This window comes from Fusarium odoratissimum, assembly GCF_000260195.1.
Source record: "Fusarium odoratissimum NRRL 54006 unplaced genomic scaffold supercont1.2, whole genome shotgun sequence".
Taxonomy (NCBI): Eukaryota; Fungi; Ascomycota; class Sordariomycetes; order Hypocreales; family Nectriaceae; genus Fusarium; species Fusarium odoratissimum.
In genome coordinates this window covers 357,951-373,155 of record NW_022158688.1, presented here as the reverse complement: position 1 = coordinate 373,155, position 15,205 = coordinate 357,951, and the positions used below count along the sequence as shown (strand labels likewise).

At 48.5% G+C, this 15,205-nt stretch overlaps 8 protein-coding genes across 8 annotated transcripts; 6 read left to right on the top strand and 2 right to left on the bottom strand.

Moving 5' to 3' along the window:
- Positions 1-161: 161 nt before the first annotated feature.
- Positions 162-1,157, top strand: FOIG_01723 (myo-inositol 2-dehydrogenase; the record flags this gene model as incomplete). The annotated part of the gene is made up of 2 exons (XM_031198699.1): positions 162-377; positions 432-1,157. 2 exons carry the CDS (start codon positions 162-164, stop codon positions 1,155-1,157), a joined length of 942 nt encoding a protein of 313 aa, XP_031070736.1.
- A 280-nt stretch (positions 1,158-1,437) lies between these two features.
- Positions 1,438-2,846, top strand: FOIG_01722 (uncharacterized protein). Its single transcript, XM_031198698.1, has 3 exons — positions 1,438-1,792; positions 1,843-2,756; positions 2,825-2,846. Exons 1-2 carry the CDS (start codon positions 1,510-1,512, stop codon positions 2,241-2,243), a joined length of 684 nt encoding a protein of 227 aa, XP_031070735.1. The 5' UTR covers positions 1,438-1,509; the 3' UTR covers positions 2,244-2,756; positions 2,825-2,846.
- Positions 2,847-2,932: 86 nt separating this feature from the next.
- Positions 2,933-3,323, top strand: FOIG_01721 (uncharacterized protein; the record flags this gene model as incomplete). The annotated part of the gene is made up of 2 exons (XM_031198697.1): positions 2,933-3,196; positions 3,249-3,323. The coding sequence occupies 2 exons, from the start codon at positions 2,933-2,935 to the stop codon at positions 3,321-3,323; spliced, it is 339 nt and encodes a 112-aa protein (XP_031070734.1).
- Positions 3,324-4,097: 774 nt separating this feature from the next.
- Positions 4,098-4,769, top strand: FOIG_01720 (pyridoxamine 5'-phosphate oxidase; the record flags this gene model as incomplete). Its single annotated transcript, XM_031198696.1, has 1 exon — positions 4,098-4,769. The coding sequence occupies one exon, from the start codon at positions 4,098-4,100 to the stop codon at positions 4,767-4,769; it is 672 nt and encodes a 223-aa protein (XP_031070733.1).
- Positions 4,770-5,922: 1,153 nt separating this feature from the next.
- On the top strand, positions 5,923-9,013 carry FOIG_01719 (magnesium-translocating P-type ATPase; the record flags this gene model as incomplete). Its single annotated transcript, XM_031198695.1, has 8 exons — positions 5,923-6,282; positions 6,337-6,778; positions 6,825-6,946; positions 6,996-7,211; positions 7,260-8,336; positions 8,385-8,502; positions 8,549-8,690; positions 8,740-9,013. The coding sequence occupies 8 exons, from the start codon at positions 5,923-5,925 to the stop codon at positions 9,011-9,013; spliced, it is 2,751 nt and encodes a 916-aa protein (XP_031070732.1).
- A 582-nt stretch (positions 9,014-9,595) lies between these two features.
- Positions 9,596-11,526, top strand: FOIG_01718 (benzoate 4-monooxygenase). Its single transcript, XM_031198694.1, has 4 exons — positions 9,596-10,049; positions 10,101-10,330; positions 10,383-10,436; positions 10,483-11,526. The coding sequence occupies exons 1-4, from the start codon at positions 9,745-9,747 to the stop codon at positions 11,415-11,417; spliced, it is 1,524 nt and encodes a 507-aa protein (XP_031070731.1). The 5' UTR covers positions 9,596-9,744; the 3' UTR covers positions 11,418-11,526.
- FOIG_01717 (uncharacterized protein) lies at positions 11,443-12,710 on the bottom strand. The gene has a single exon (XM_031198693.1). The coding sequence runs from the start codon at positions 12,638-12,640 to the stop codon at positions 11,564-11,566; it is 1,077 nt and encodes a 358-aa protein (XP_031070730.1). The 5' UTR covers positions 12,641-12,710; the 3' UTR covers positions 11,443-11,563.
- Positions 12,711-13,148: 438 nt separating this feature from the next.
- On the bottom strand, positions 13,149-14,847 carry FOIG_01716 (cytochrome P450 oxidoreductase; the record flags this gene model as incomplete). The annotated part of the gene is made up of 3 exons (XM_031198692.1): positions 13,149-13,317; positions 13,369-14,542; positions 14,592-14,847. The coding sequence occupies 3 exons, from the start codon at positions 14,845-14,847 to the stop codon at positions 13,149-13,151; spliced, it is 1,599 nt and encodes a 532-aa protein (XP_031070729.1).
- Positions 14,848-15,205: the final 358 nt, after the last annotated feature.

Here is a 15,205-nt window from a genome sequence, read left to right as displayed (position 1 = left end):
TCCCCGCAGTTTTTGTGTGGTCGCGTGGCCTGCAGAAAATCCCGCTCCTAGCACCGCACTAACAGTGCGTGCCAAGAAAGAATTTTTACAGGAGAGAGTTGTACGTCCATACTCTTCTGTATAGGGTACCTCGTGCTAGGGTAGTTGCCGTATGCAGCTCCATGGAGCACGAAGTCAAGTGGGCTAAGGAGAACGAAGAGTACAAAGAGTTCAACATCTCTGTTTATGATAACTACGATGAGATGCTCAACCATCCGGGACTTCAAGCTGTTTGGGTTTCTACGAGCACCGATGTGCACTCCAGCCAGTCTCTCGCTGCCATTGACAAGGGACTGCACGTCCTTTGTGAGAAGCCGTTGAGCACTGACATGGCCGAGGTATGTGTCGCCTCATTTGTTCTATACTGAGACTTTGCTGATCCCTGGTGATAGGCTCAAACTGTCGTTGACGCAGCGAGGAGGAACCCTCGTCTCAAGGTCATGGCCGGTTTCTCTCGTCGTTTCGATGCCTCATACCGTGACGCAGCAACCAAGATCTATGAAGATAAGGCCATTGGTGAGCCCTTCATGGTTCGCTCCAATACCTGTGATCTTCTCGACGAAACTGGCTTTTTTGTCCGTTACGCGTCTCGCAACGGTGGCATTTTCGTCGACTGCGCCATTCACGACATCGATTTATCTCTCTGGTACCTCGGCAACCCAACCCCCAAAGCATGCTGGGCAACCGGTACTCTTCAGCACCACCCTGAACTCAAGGACCTCAACGACGTCGACAATGCAGTCGGTGTAGTCGAATTCTGGGGCGGCAAGATCGCTTACTTCTACTGCTCTCGAACCCAAGCCCACGGTCACGATGTCTGCACCGAAATCACTGGAAAGTCTGGCAAGATTTCAGTCAATGCTGTTCCCAAGGCTAATAATGTGGTTCTTGCGGACAAGCTTGGAATTCGTCATGAGGTTCAGCCTGAGTATTGGCAGCGATTTGAGGATGCTTTTGCGCTGGAGGCCAATGAGTTTGCGGACGCTGTTCTCAAGGATAAGCCGGTGCCTTTGCCCATTGAGGGAGGAATGCAGGTTATGAATATTGGTCGGGCGCTTCAGCATGCGCTGCTGAGTGGGAACTTGGTCAAGTTTGATGAGAAGGGCAATTGGGAGTAGATCAGGGCTGAGCATAAAATCATCTTGGTTTGGCTACTAGCTAGGAGACATTTCGACGATTGATAGTGAAATAAAAGTCCCGGTTTCTTCTCAAAACCCACCCATGATATGATGGTGAAATGCATGATAAGTTACTGCATTGAAGCATATGATTTGATGCTATTCCCAGCCACTTTTATGCACAATAATGCAGCTGGTCGCATGATGCATTCCCTCCCGACCAATCAAAAAGTGGGTAACTATCCACCCACAAGCATGAATTATCCACCCGAAAATTAAACGCGCTTCTTATCTCTCTCAACCTCAAATCTTCATTTCACCTCACTCTACCCATTAACACCACTCACTCACGATGGGCATCTTCCGCTTGGCCAGAAAAACAGTCTTTACCGGCCTGTTGGGCACATCCACAGCCGCCGCGTACCTCGCTTCTCAGAACCCCGTCATCTCCCCGCTCCCCGCCAACGACCCCATCTGGTCGTCCCGACTCTTCAGAAGGGCCAATCCAAACGGTAACCCTACCACTCAAGATGTCGTGATCAAGCGCATTCCCTTTAGCAAGATTCGTCCGGAATTGCTTCAGAATAACAATGACTTGACGCTTGAGTTCTGTCGTGGAGTTTGGAGCGGTTGGGGTAAGTAACCTTTCATCTCAATGAGTTCGAGTTATCGCTCACCGATTTAGGCTTCGCTATTCAGCGTCGATATGCTCAATTGAAATACCGCGGTCCTGAGACTGAACATCAGCTCTGGGACCCTGAGCAACTCGCCACAAGCACCTACGACAAAGGCGCCATTATCACTGATCATTTCGAAGTCGTTGAGAAGACTCCCACGTCCATCACCGTGCGCTGCGGCGACTCACCGCGCAACCAGCCCCTGCGCCCATCTGATGGTCTCTTCCAGATCAGCGCTACCATCGACAAGGCGCATGAGGAAGTTGAGTTGCGCCTCAAGAGCGTTTTGTTCTCCAGCGAGGGCAAGGTTGCGGGCAACAAGGGACCTATGCCTCCGTGGATCACAGAGCTGCATCAGTGGTATGCAAGAATCTGGGCTGAGACTGGTTCTTGGAAACTCCTTAAGTGATGGATTATGAGTTATGATATACCATGTAGATCGTGGGCAGTTTGCTGAGCAGCTGCTGCACTGACGGAATGAATGAACATGTCTCTGAAATGCAAGATGTTTTTTTATGCGGTTTTCTTTTCTTTCAAACCCTTTGTGGCTTGGATCAAGGGGTGATCTGACTTGATGTAGTGAAACCTTTTAAAAACCGAGCAGATTGTGTGAAGACACGTCCAGAAAGACCCATCAGTCACGACATTCATTCAGACTTTTCGTCATACGATGAGCCCCGCTCACTTCACTGTGCCAGTTTGCGTAACCGAGGGCACGGCGATGTTCAACAAGATAGCGAAATGTTAGAAATTTGAATGCACAAGGTTTCATCAACCGGGGGACATTCAACAAAGACTTGTGAGAGTGAACTGTCAGGCTTGTACACGTACCAGAATAATAAGTGCGCACTGTGATTTGCCGCCACTTTCGAACCTATTGCCATGTGTCAGTGAAGCCACGCACTGTCTTAGTCATCAAGAGGCGAGCTTAAGTTTTTGCGACTCTGCATCTCGCTCGAGAATCTTCGCTGACATATCACGCCGATTAAGCTTCAACTCCCATCCATTTAATCCTTCAATCCTGCACCAAGTACCCATTTCCTTTCACAATTTCTCTCCATCCACCTTCAAAAGATCATCACCAGACACACAGCCAAAATGCCTCTCATCGACGCCAACACCCCACCTACCTCCACCGACACTCACTACGTCGTCTATTTCGCCTCCGGTGAGCCCTCATGGTGTCCTGACTGCCGTGATGCCCTCCCCGCGCTGAACGCTGTTTTTGGCGGCGCTTCTGATCCTACCGCTTACATCGTCCGCGTGGGTTCGCGTGAGGAGTGGCGGGGTACTCCTAAGAACAAGTATCGCAATGCACCTTACAACATCAATGGCGTTCCTACTGTCGTCAAGGTCCAGAATGTAAGCTTAATAAGTGGGTTTGGTTTTGGATGTGAACTAATGGGATATTCAGGGCAAAGAAGTTGGACGATTGGGCGATAAGGAGAGTCAGGTTGAGTCTTCTCTTCGCAAGCTTGTGAACCAGTGAATATAAAGCTTCTTACGAGGATGAAGCATCGTTGGATCCGCGACTGAACTTGGAGGATCATATCCAGCCTCGGACTTGTCCTTGTCGCGGAATGCCGAGATAGCTTATTCAATGTCTATCAAGCTCATGCTTTGGAAGCGCACCAACCCACAGCTCTACATAAATGAGAAACCAAAAAATAAAAACGGATGAATGATAGTATCTTTCTCAAAGAGGATCCCCAATCGTTGATCAATGACTTGATCTCACTTTAGTGATGTTTAATCTGTAGGTGTGTTTACCCGTCAAGTCGCTCACTACGCGGGTATAATTTCTATTTACGTCACTCTGGTTACTCACCGAGCCAATATTGGAAGTAGGATAAAGGATAAATGCTCAATGTTAACTTTTTTTATCTTGCGTTATAGTATTCGTCAGATGATGAATGCTTGAGGGCTGTGTGACTAAAATTCATATGTAGTTCAATGCCGATCAGACTCAGGCATACCGTTACTCGGCCAATTTAATACAAAGACCTCGGCCTACCTATCCTAAGAAAATGCGCTATAGAAGTCTTTTGATGCATCATCTTGCTGAAGACTGTGTCAATTCATGAGGCTGTCGAAATCCGATACCGGATCATAATGAATCAGATATGGATTAGGTGATCAGCCATGATACTTCCACAATCAGATTGTGCGAGTCACACTCAACATCTCAGCTCTTCTTAAATATCCGTGCCCTTCCAGCTTGATCTCTTTCACTTGACTAAAAACAAGTTCAAGACCTGGCACAATGACAAGTAGCGGACTCCAAGCCAAGCTTCGTGCGCTTCCTGTTCTAGAAGGAGCATCACACCCAAAGGCAGAGTTCGCTTCGTTCCCCGAAACCCCTCACCAAGCATTTGAGGCATGGCTCGACGAGGCCATCTCAGCCAACATCCCAGAGCCGCATGCTGTCACGCTCTCGACAGTCGATGAACAAGGCTTCCCCGATGCCCGTGTTCTAATCCTCAAGAACGTCGATCACCGCGGCTGGCACTTCGCCATCAAAGCCAACAGCCCCAAAGGCCGCCAGATCTCAGCAAACAACAACGTCGCACTTACATTCTACTGGCCCAAAATCGGACGTCAGGTCCGTCTACGCGGTAAAGCAAACGCTCTGCCCAGAGGTGAGTGTGAGCAGGATTGGACGGCTCGATCGGCTATGGCCAAGATCACTGCCAAGGTGTCGAGGCAGAGCGAACCACTTAATGACCCGCATGGACTGGAAGCTAAGATGGCGGAAGCCGTGAAAAGTCATGAGATTGAGGGACAAGAGCCAAGTTCTGGGGGTTGGGTGGTATATGCCGTGGCGCCGCAGACGGTTGAGTTCTGGCAGGCTTCTAGTGATCGTCTGCATCAGCGATTGAACTACGTCTTCGATCCGGCCCGAAACACCTGGAAGAAGGAAGCTCTTTGGCCATAAGCCTCAACAACTATACACCGCATCAATCTCGATCTTGGTCTATACGGAGAATTTATGTATGTATACAGGCATACACGCCGGGTATAACACGATTCGCTTCCCCTTATGCTCTTAGCGGGCTTACGCGTCCTCTCGACATCGCCCAGAGTCTAGACCCAAGCCTCACCAAACTACTCTTATAAAAACACATCCAACTTCGGATCTTGACGTGCCGTTCATGAAATCATCAAAAGATAAAAAGGCGCAAATGCGAAAAAGGGAGGTCGGTAATTTAGCTCAACGGGGCTGTGCAACAGTGCGGCAGTGCCTGATCGCCAAAATGTTAATCACGGCATTGTCCGCTGGGCTGTGTTTTTTGTAATTTGACAACACAACACCATTTAAGATTTTATGAGAAAAGTTTCTTTTCGGAGAAGGTCAATTTGGTGAGGAACAAGTCATGGAGTTACATGACTCTGTATCAGGCGATGCTCTCAATGTCTCGCCAAGTTCCGTATTGCACAACATGACCACATTTCATATAGTTCTTCTTGCCATTCGGAACTCGGCTCTTGTATGCAGGTACCTTGATAGTAACTTGGCGCTTGGCTATGAGATATTTCCTGCCCTGCCCGGTTTTATAAGTCTTGTCGCCAAGGGTATTCGGCACGTTTTATACGAGAGGCTATTAGATGGATACTCTCGGCATGAGTCACCCCACAAACAATAACACATGCTTTTGTTTCTTGGCCATGTTAGTTTGGAAAGGATTTTCGTTTATCATTTTCTTTAGTTAGTGTGTCATTTTAAGGCTCTAATCAGGAGAAAGTTTACAAGTTCATGATTTGTATATATCGCTGATCCCCCTCCCAACTTTCTGCACAAAGCTTTACTTTACTTTACTTTACTTACAGTACAATAAATTATTCTGTTCAATTCGATGAACGACTCTTTTGTTGCCGTTTACCTACCTTTCGCAAATCTGGAGAACTCGCTGGGACTTCTCCTCTTCAGAGGAATCGCCAAGTCTGAGGCAGCAGACTTTGATCCACCTTAAGTTTTGTACGAACCTGATCTTGCCTTTCCCGTAAGATGGCGTTGAACTGACAGTTCAGATTGGGTGCAGAGTATCGAAAACGAAAAATCGAATGTTTGATCAACCGATGTCAACACCATGGCCCGCCGCGACACTAACATCCTCGGCCGACTTGGCCTACGCAACGGCAAATCCCGCGCACGAACCGCGTCATGGCAACTAAACCCAGACAGGGCATCCAAGAGCACGCCAGAAGATATTCTTCGCTGGATCGCGTCTATGACGCCTGATACGGCACTTGCGCACTTGGTGTCGAGCAGCGATGGCATTTCTGAGGCTGAAGCTACTGCGAGGCTACGCATTCATGGGCAGAATGTTGTTTCTTCGAGGAAGCCGCAGTCTTGGTTTATGCTTTTTTTGAGTGTTATTCCGAATCCGTTTAATATTCTGTTGATGTTTTTGGCGATTCTTAATGTGGCGATGCCGGATCCTAGCTGGGTGAGTGTTGTACTGACGATAAAGTTATGGCGATGGGGACTAACGAGGTATTAGGAAGGATTTGCTGTTCTCATGGTCATGATCGTTATTTCCGTCGCTGTGCGCTTCTGGCAAGAATTCCAAAGCGGCGTCGCCATCTTTCGTCTTCAATCCGCCATCATTCCCAAGATTCGAGTCCGTCGACCAGCAACCTACACCGACGAGCTTCAACTCTCCTGGACAGAGGGCACGGTTCTCGAGACTGACCTCGTCCCTGGTGATATCGTCATTCTAGTTCCTGGTGCAATCGTTCCTGCTGATTGTCTCATCCTTGAGTCATCGTACCTGAGGATTAGTCAATCTGCTTGGACGGGTGAGAGTGAACCTGTGGGTAAGGATGCGGGACCTCATGATGCGAAAGAGGCTTTCTCGATTTTTGACTTTGGAAATGTTGCGCTTATGGGGACAAATATTGTCTCCGGTCATGGTGTTGGACTTGTTCTTCGAACGGGTGATGGTGGGTTATCTCAATGTCTGACAAGGGATGTGGCTAATATGTGTAGATGCTATGATCGCTACCATGGTCAAGGAGGTTGAGAAGAAGCGACAGCCCAACGCCTTCCAGAAGGGCATTCTCAACGTTACGTGGATGCTTATCGGCTTCATGGTCGTCATGGTTCCTATCGTAAGTAATTCCCGAACCGATTCGCCTACTTCAACTAATCCTCGTCCAGGTTCTGTGCATTTCCGGCAAGGTCACCGGAGACTGGAAGAACGCGGCGCTTTTCAGTATCAGTGTCGCAGTCGGTCTTGTCCCAGAGATGCTGCCCGCCATCGTCAATGCCAATCTCGCGCGAGCCGCTCATCAGCTTTCCAAGAAGCAGGCAATCGTCAAGCGTCTTGATTCGGTCCAGAACCTCGGTGCGATGACTGTTCTGTGTAGTGACAAGGTATACATCCCGTTTCTGTGACTTGCCTGAGTACTAACGATGAGACAGACAGGAACTTTGACCAAGGACGAGCTCTCGGTGCACAGGTACTCTAATGCTGAAGGAGAGGACAACCTCAACATCATGGAACTCGCAAAGGTCGACTCGCAAATCCAAGGTAACAGTGGCAACAACATGGACAGGGCTATTCTCAATTATCACCTCCCCAACGGCGATGAAGTCGGTGTAGCCCACTACGAACAAGTCCGCGTCATTCCATTCGACTTTGAGCGCCGTCGATCCGGCTGCATTGTCCGCGGCATTACAGGCCAATACCTCCTCATCGTCAAAGGCGCATTCGACGAAGTCCTCACTCGCTGCTCATCCATGCGCTCAGCTGGCAAGAGTGAGTATCTCAGCACTGAGATGCAAGCCCGATGGAGACAACTCGCCATGCAAAAGAACATGGAAGGATATCGCGTTCTTCTCGTCGCATCCCGCATCCTCGGCAAGTCTTACGTCAATGAGCTCGATCTACTCGAGACAAATATGACGCTCGAAGGAATGATCAGTTTCTCCGATCCACCCAAAGACGATGCAAAAGACGCCATCGCAAGCCTCACTGAGCTCGGCGTCCAAGTAAAAGTCTTGACCGGCGACTCCCTCCCCGTCGCCCTCAACATTTGCCGCTCCCTTGAACTCCTCCAGCACTCCGAAACAATGGACGACGACGCCGAAGCCATCTCCGGTCCCGAACTCGCCCTGCTCGAAGATTCTGATGAATTCGACCTCGCCGTCGAACGATGCAGCGTTTTCGCCAAAGTAACGCCCAAGCAGAAAAGTCTAATTGTCTTGGCTCTTCAAAAAGCCGGCAACTGCGTTGGTATGCTCGGCGACGGCATTAACGACTGCGGTGCGCTTCGAGATGCAGATGTTGGGATCTCGGTTGACTCTGGAGCGGGAGTCGCGAAGGATTGTGCCGATTTGATCTTGACGGAGAAGGGATTGTCGATTATTGTGAGGAGTGTGATTCTGGGAAGGATTACGCATGGGAATACTATCAAGTATATCAAGATGGTGGCTTCGTCCAATTTTGGTAATGTTTTTAGTATTCTGGCGGCTAGTGCCTGGCTGCCTTTTACACCAGTGAGTAACTTATCAGACCTTGCAGGGAGTATGCTCACTTGGGTATAGATGACCAGCATTCAACTTCTCGCTCAGAATCTTCTGTATGATATCAGTCAGATCGCCATCCCTTGGGATCGCGTTGACGAAGAGTATCTGACCCAACCGCGACGATGGAACGCAAGGGGTAGGTTTCCTTGTCTCTCTCTATGGGCATATCTAACAAGCAGCAGATATCCTCAAGTTCATCGTTGTCCTTGGTCCTACAAGCTCAGTCATCGACATGTGCACTTTTTCTCTCAACTGGTTCTTCTACGGCATTAGAACTACCGCCGACAATGTCAAACTGGCACAAACACATTGGTTCCTGCAAGGGTAAGCTCCCGTCACACTCTTCAAGTCGCACCACTGATACCTGCAATAGTCTTCTCACCCAGACTCTGATTGTCCACTTGCTACGCACAGCCAAATTTCCTATCATCCAGAGTCGCGCAGCACCGATCCTTGTTTTCTCCACAGCGTCGATTATGGCTATTGGTTTCGTCCTACCCTGGATCCCGGCTTTCAGACCCGCGTTCAGCTTTGCTCAACCAGCGCCGACTTTTGTTGGATTTCTGGCTGCTGAGTTGTTGCTTTATGCTGTAGAGGTCCAGGTTGTCAAGATCATTTACATCAAGATCTTTGGTACATGGCTGTGAACTAAAGTCGACCAAGGCTGGAATTAAGGGACGCTGGTTTATCACTGGGGGCAGAATGATGAAAGGATAGGGTTTTTTATCGGTTCGCCCGGTTTTCCCTATCATGTAATAATAGTCTATTTCTTTGGTACTTTAATACATGTCTTATTGCTATTTTCCCTTATCATTTTAGTCTCGTCGCGTGAGTGTGAATGTACAATCAATATGGTCTATCGTTCTCTGCGAGGCCCGGCTTCCGTGCCCATTTGCCGACCAGTTCCTCGGAACAGGAGCCAATCGGATGCGCTGAATTGCCGAACTTTCAGCAGCAGATCAAATGGCGAAGGGAAACAATCGCACTGGAGATCGGCTTCTGCACTGGTCATTACGACGAAATTACGGGATCAATAGATTTAATAGCATTAAAGCACAGAAATTACATCGTCTGCAATCATTGAATAGATATCCCAGGCCACATCTATCGAGCTATGACCAGATTCTGTCCAATGGCATACAAGGAAAGCTTCCATTGACCAATCATAGGCCATACAGTTGAAGTGCCGAGGAGCAAACCGCACTATTCCCAACAGAGAAAGGCTTCCTCGGAGCTCATGAACCCTCACATCTGGGGTAAATCTGGGGCATCCTACTATCCGACCTAGTAGTTCTATCTTGATACAAATACTCACCTCCTACTCCTCAACCATCCCTACCTCATTCTCCAATATCTCCTCTGATCAAGTCTCAGAATCATGGCTATTACAGAACTCTTGATCTCCCCCTGGGCACCACTCGCCCTCGCCGTGGCTCTCGTAGCCTGGTACATCCTCCCATGGATCAGCAACTCCAATCTCCGCGGTATCCCCGCTCCTTTCCCGGCGCAGTTCACCAACCTTTGGTTATTATCTACATGTCGTCGTGGAAAGCGCTACGAGATTGTTGATCAGGTCCATAAGAAGCTGGGTGTTTTGGTTCGCATTGCGCCAAACCATGTTAGTGTTGCAGATGCAGATGCTATCAACACTATCTACGGTCATGGAAACGGTTTCTTGAAGGCGTAAGTCTAATCTGGTACTATAGTATTGGGGGCGCAGAACTAACAAATTAGTGACTTTTATGATACCTTTGTCTCTATTCGTCGGGGTCTCTTCAACACTCGCAACAGAGCTGAGCACTCTCGCAAGAGAAAGCTCGTGTCGCACACTTTTGCGCCCAAGTCTGTTTTGGAGTTTGAGCCTTATATCCGACAGAACCTCGATATCTTCATCAACCAGTGGGATCGTATTGCCAGCAACAAGGATGCTGATGGCTATGGAAGCGTTGACTGTCTGAACTGGTGTAAGTAGCTATCAAATCGACCCTTGAAACGAAACATACTGACCTTGTGTAGTCAACTTTCTTGCCTTCGACATCATCGCTGATCTCGCTTTTGGAAAGCCCTTCGGTAAGTTTATGCATCGACTTGTTCAGCATATTGCTAACATTCATAGGCATGCTCTCAACTGGTGCCGACATCGCTGAAGTCAAGGCCTCCCCCACCAGTCCCACCATCTACGCCCCAGCTGTCGAGATCATGAACCGCCGCGGCGAAGTCTCCGCAACTCTCGGCTGCCTCCCCCAACTCAAGCCCTACGCCAAGTATTTCCCCGACCCCTTTTTCAGCCAAGGTCTCCAAGCCGTCGAGAACCTCGCCGGTATCGCCATCGCCCGCGTCAGCGAGCGTCTCGAGCGCGGCGGTGATTCTACCCGCAAGGATCTACTGGCTCGTCTTATGCAGGGTCGCGATGAAAAGGGCGAACCTCTTGGTCGTGATGAACTCACCGCTGAAGCTCTTACGCAACTCATCGCTGGAAGTGATACTACTTCAAACTCTTCTTGTGCACTGTTGTATCATGTTGTTAGAACTCCTGGTGTCATGCAGAAGCTTTATGAGGAGATTTCTGCTGTTGTTCCTGAGGACGTTGCCATTCCTGATTACGAATCCGTCAAGCATCTTCCCTACCTGGGATACTGCATCAACGAGACTCTGCGCATTCACTCCCCCTCTGGTATCGGTCTTCCCCGTGAGATCCCCCCTAACCACAAGGGCGTTACTCTCCACGGACGATACTTTGGCCCCGGTACTATTCTCAGCGTTCCCACTTATACGATCCACCACTCTACTGAAATCTGGGGTCCTGACGCTGATGAGTTCAAGCCTGAGCGTTGGGAGAACTTGACCGATAAGCAGAAGACTGCTTTCATCCCCTTCAGCTATGGACCTAGATCTTGTGTTGGAAGGAATTTGGCTGAGATGCAGATGAGACTTATTGCTACCACTTGGATTAAGCGATATGATGTTCGCTTGAGACAGGATATTATGGAGACCAGGGAGGGATTCTTGAGGAAGCCCATGGGCTTGGATGTTGGATTGGCGCGACGATAAAGGGACTGGAAAAGAAACAAATTGCATGTAAAACATAGGCGCAGCGGATTGAAATGATATTTATGACTTTATGCACAAGCAGTCTATCTATTTGTGGAATTTGATCACATCTCTAGTGTCCTTTGCACCAGGGCGTTCCGTGCTTATTATTCCATAGGCTCATTACCTATTGGCCTGATAAGCAGCCATAGCACCTTTCTCACACCCTCCTCTTCCTTATCATCCTTCCGTCTATCTTTATCAACCTTTCTCATTTCCTTCTCATACTCTTTTTGACACTTTTCTCTTTCCTTATCCAGCTTCTTCAACTCTTTCTCCAACTTGCGGGGCTCATCTGCATGTTTTCTTTGAGTCTTCGCAAACTCCTCTTCTATCTTGCGCATATCCTTCTCATAGTCTTTTCGAGCCTTTCTTGAATCTTCAGTCCAATCCTCATGCGTCTTGGCTCTATCTTTGGTCATCTTCTTTTCCTCCTTCTTTCGTTGTCGCTCACTTGTTGAAGCATGCATTTTGCTTACAAAGTTATCCGGTACATGTAACTCAGGTAAGGGCGTAAGCTCTAGTGGTGCAATCCATGGCTCAAGGGCCTGAAGTCTGCGTTGCTGCACAGTGAGTGAAGACTGAGCCGAAACATCGTTGCATGGTCCAAGAACCATACTATTCTTCTCGATCTTGCCATTGCCATCCAAGATGGGTATCTTGGCATAACGAGCAACTGCATCCAACTTTGCAAACTCAGCCTTGAGACCTCTAGGTATAAAGAGTTCTTTGTTCGCGGTACTGATGCAAAGCTCACTTCGAGATTTACTGATGGCGTACGTCGAAAGAGTAGCTGCCGCATTAACCGAATTACCAACGATCTGTGCGGTGTGTAGCGGCATCATTGACACGATGCCGCCTACCATTCCCAGTATCTGGACTGGCGGACTAGCGACGGCCGCACGGTTGAGGTCATCAAGAAATCTGAGGAAGACTTCCCGAGGAAGATGGTATTGGTCTTCGAGGATAGGTGGGAAGGCTCGCAGGAAGGGAGAGCCGAGCTTGGAGCTTGTTGCTGGGATGGCGATGGGCTTCTTTGATGGATGAAGTGTAGGTTGCTCAAGTGTTGGGATAGGTAGAATACGAGGTTGGCTATCCACAGAGAAAGTTGGTGCTGAAGTTGCAGCAGCAAGGGTTGAGTATGGCGGAGGCCCATCAGGGTATGATTGACTGTGAGAACTCATCTTTGTAGCTATACTCAAGACATATAGATCATGCCCTTTTGCTATGTTACCAGCGGGCTATAAATGCTGCTGTCAGACGGTTTATATAGATATATGTTGTCGATCCTGTAACAGCTGAGGGTGTCAGCGAGCTAGAGCAGAATGGGTTAGTCATTCGAGCCGGAGGCCTGGTGGCATAAGCTTCAGCAGATAGTCATATCAGATTGGCTGATGCCTCACAAGGAACTCCATCTGGAATTCCCTTTATGTGTTAGGAAGATAGCATGATATCTCTAAAAGGTCTTCTCGGCACTTTCGGCAGCTGATCATCGGCAGCTCAGTTGATCCAAGTTGAGAAGCGATAAAATAGCGACAAATACGAGTGGCTGTGAAGTTTAGTGAACTCCGGATTGCCCACTCTGGTATTCCCTGCAAAAGGAGGCTAGTACATATCGGGTAGGATAGCGCGAGGTACGGACTAGAGCAAACAATCATGATAAAGTAATTCGTATTAGGAAGAAGGCATAATCTAGCTCTCAATAATTACTCTGACTCCCTTACTTCCGCTCTCCGTCATCGGAATGAACATGTCATGATCGTAGCGAATATCCCGATCCGTCGTCTCGTACAGACGCATATAGGGCATCACTCTCAAAACCAAAGCTGCAAGAGAGAGGTACAACTCGCACAATGCGAGACTAAGAATATGTTAGTAAAACTCTGAGTTGAAGGAACAACGTTTATCTTACTTTTTACCAAGACATCCACGGCTGCCTTTTGAAAATGCAATCATTGACCTCTCCAGGTCTTTTCTGATCTTATTGTCCTCATCGATCCATCGTTCAGGCACGAACGCATACGAGTCAGGGAAAACAGACTCATCGTGGTGTGCAATGGCCGCCGACATACCGATTGCATAACCTCGAGGCAACACCAAGCTCATCGGCTTCTTGTTAAATTCTCCCCTGTAAACTAGGTCTTCTGTTGTTGGCACGCGAGCTGTGCGGCTCGAAACACCATAGGATAGACGTAGACCCTCATTGATGACAGCTCCAAGATATGGAAGGTGCTCCAGTGTCGTCCATGAAGGCAAATGGCATGGATCGTCAACAACCTGCTTCAGTTCATCTTGTAGCTTGGCCAGAATTTCAGGCTGTGACAAGAGGAAGTATGTTATCACAGCCAATGCCCAGCTCGTCGTCTCAGTTCCAGCGTTGACGATAGTGACAGCCTCCTCAACCAGACGATCTTGCTTCTTCTCACTGTCATCAAGCTCAGATTGAAGCAGATCTGCAAAAATAGTCGGTCGATCGTAAACAATACCAGAATCCAAGTCGTTCTTCGTCTTTTGAACGCGCGAAGGAATATCGATTTGTAGAGTTCGAATGAGAAGCGCGGTATCAGCTGGTAAGTAGTCGACAAGATATTTACCCAGCTTCACGCTAGAAACAAGAATCGGAAAGAAGCGGAAGAAAAAGACTGGCTTAAGTACCGCGAGAGTAGCTTCACGGTAGTTTGGCTGCCACTGGTTGCGAGATAATAATCCAAAAGCTTCACCGAAGCAGTAGCTTGAAATGGCATCAGATGTGAAACAACTGTATGCATGAGCGATTTCGAACGGTTTACGTTCTTTTTCATCCTTGTTCTCAGCCAAAAGCTTGTTGCAGAGAGTTTGTGCCAGGTCGTGAACTTCTTGTTCGAGACGTGCAATCATGGCTCGTGAGAAGAACTTGGCTACTGGTGCACGTCTGGCGCGATGGAGATCGTGATCAGGGGTACCAAAAGCGTTTCCTGTACCGGCTGCTGAGCCATTCACTTGGTGGAAGGGCTTATCGCGTTTGCGACCGCCAACGGCGTAGATCTCATCCGAGAAGGACATATCAGCGCAGTGCAGCTCATTGGGGTTAATGCGGACAATAGGACCTAAGAGCGCATTAGAATCTTTTGCTTCGACTTGCTGAAATGTGCTTACCATATTTCTCGTGCATCTGCTTGATAGCATGGGTATAGCGACCGACGAGGATCACATCGTAGTAGAATTCGGGCAGATATGTTGCCGCGGCAAGTTTCGGACCAGGGATCTTGCTAAGCGGGTGAAGAGGCGAGACATTATACAATGCCTGCAGAACTTTAAATGCAAGCCACGCCGATATCAAAGCCACTATCCAGTCTCGAGCTGTCATTGACGTTAAAGTGCCCTGAAGGGCTGACCAAGTAGCGTCCGCCATCGCGTTTCAAGCTTAACAATATCACACCGGGGATTGGCGGAGAAAGGCGAAAGAACAAGAGGTTTTTAAACAGCGGTTGATTGATTTGTTTATTCCTTCAATCACATGATTAATATTCGTTTGCCCTCTCGCTTACTCGGAACAATGTAACCCTTGAAACAATTATTTGGCTATATGAGGCTATCACCTCCGTCCTTATGGGGCTGAATTCTTCAACGCTGACCCACAGTCCTCCGTGCCAGGGGAACGTGCTTGATGAACCCACTTCTCAAGGGTATCATCGTAAGGCTGGCCAGTAAGAGTTGACCTAAATATTGGATCTAAATTGTCATCTAAATCTCTTAAAGTCTTTAGCTCC

Bases quoted from the DNA above. Each gene is read 5' to 3' on its own strand.
- FOIG_01722 (XM_031198698.1), top strand. From the start codon at position 1,510: ATGGGCATCTTCCGCTTGGCCAGAAAAACAGTCTTTACCGGCCTGTTG. The intron at 1,793-1,842 runs GTAAGTAACCTT...TCACCGATTTAG, and splicing joins TGGAGTTTGGAGCGGTTGGG to GCTTCGCTATTCAGCGTCGA.
- FOIG_01718 (XM_031198694.1), top strand. From the start codon at position 9,745: ATGGCTATTACAGAACTCTTGATCTCCCCCTGGGCACCACTCGCCCTC. The intron at 10,050-10,100 runs GTAAGTCTAATC...CTAACAAATTAG, and splicing joins GGAAACGGTTTCTTGAAGGC to TGACTTTTATGATACCTTTG. The intron at 10,331-10,382 runs GTAAGTAGCTAT...GACCTTGTGTAG, and splicing joins CGTTGACTGTCTGAACTGGT to TCAACTTTCTTGCCTTCGAC.
- FOIG_01717 (XM_031198693.1), bottom strand. From the start codon at position 12,640: ATGAGTTCTCACAGTCAATCATACCCTGATGGGCCTCCGCCATACTCA.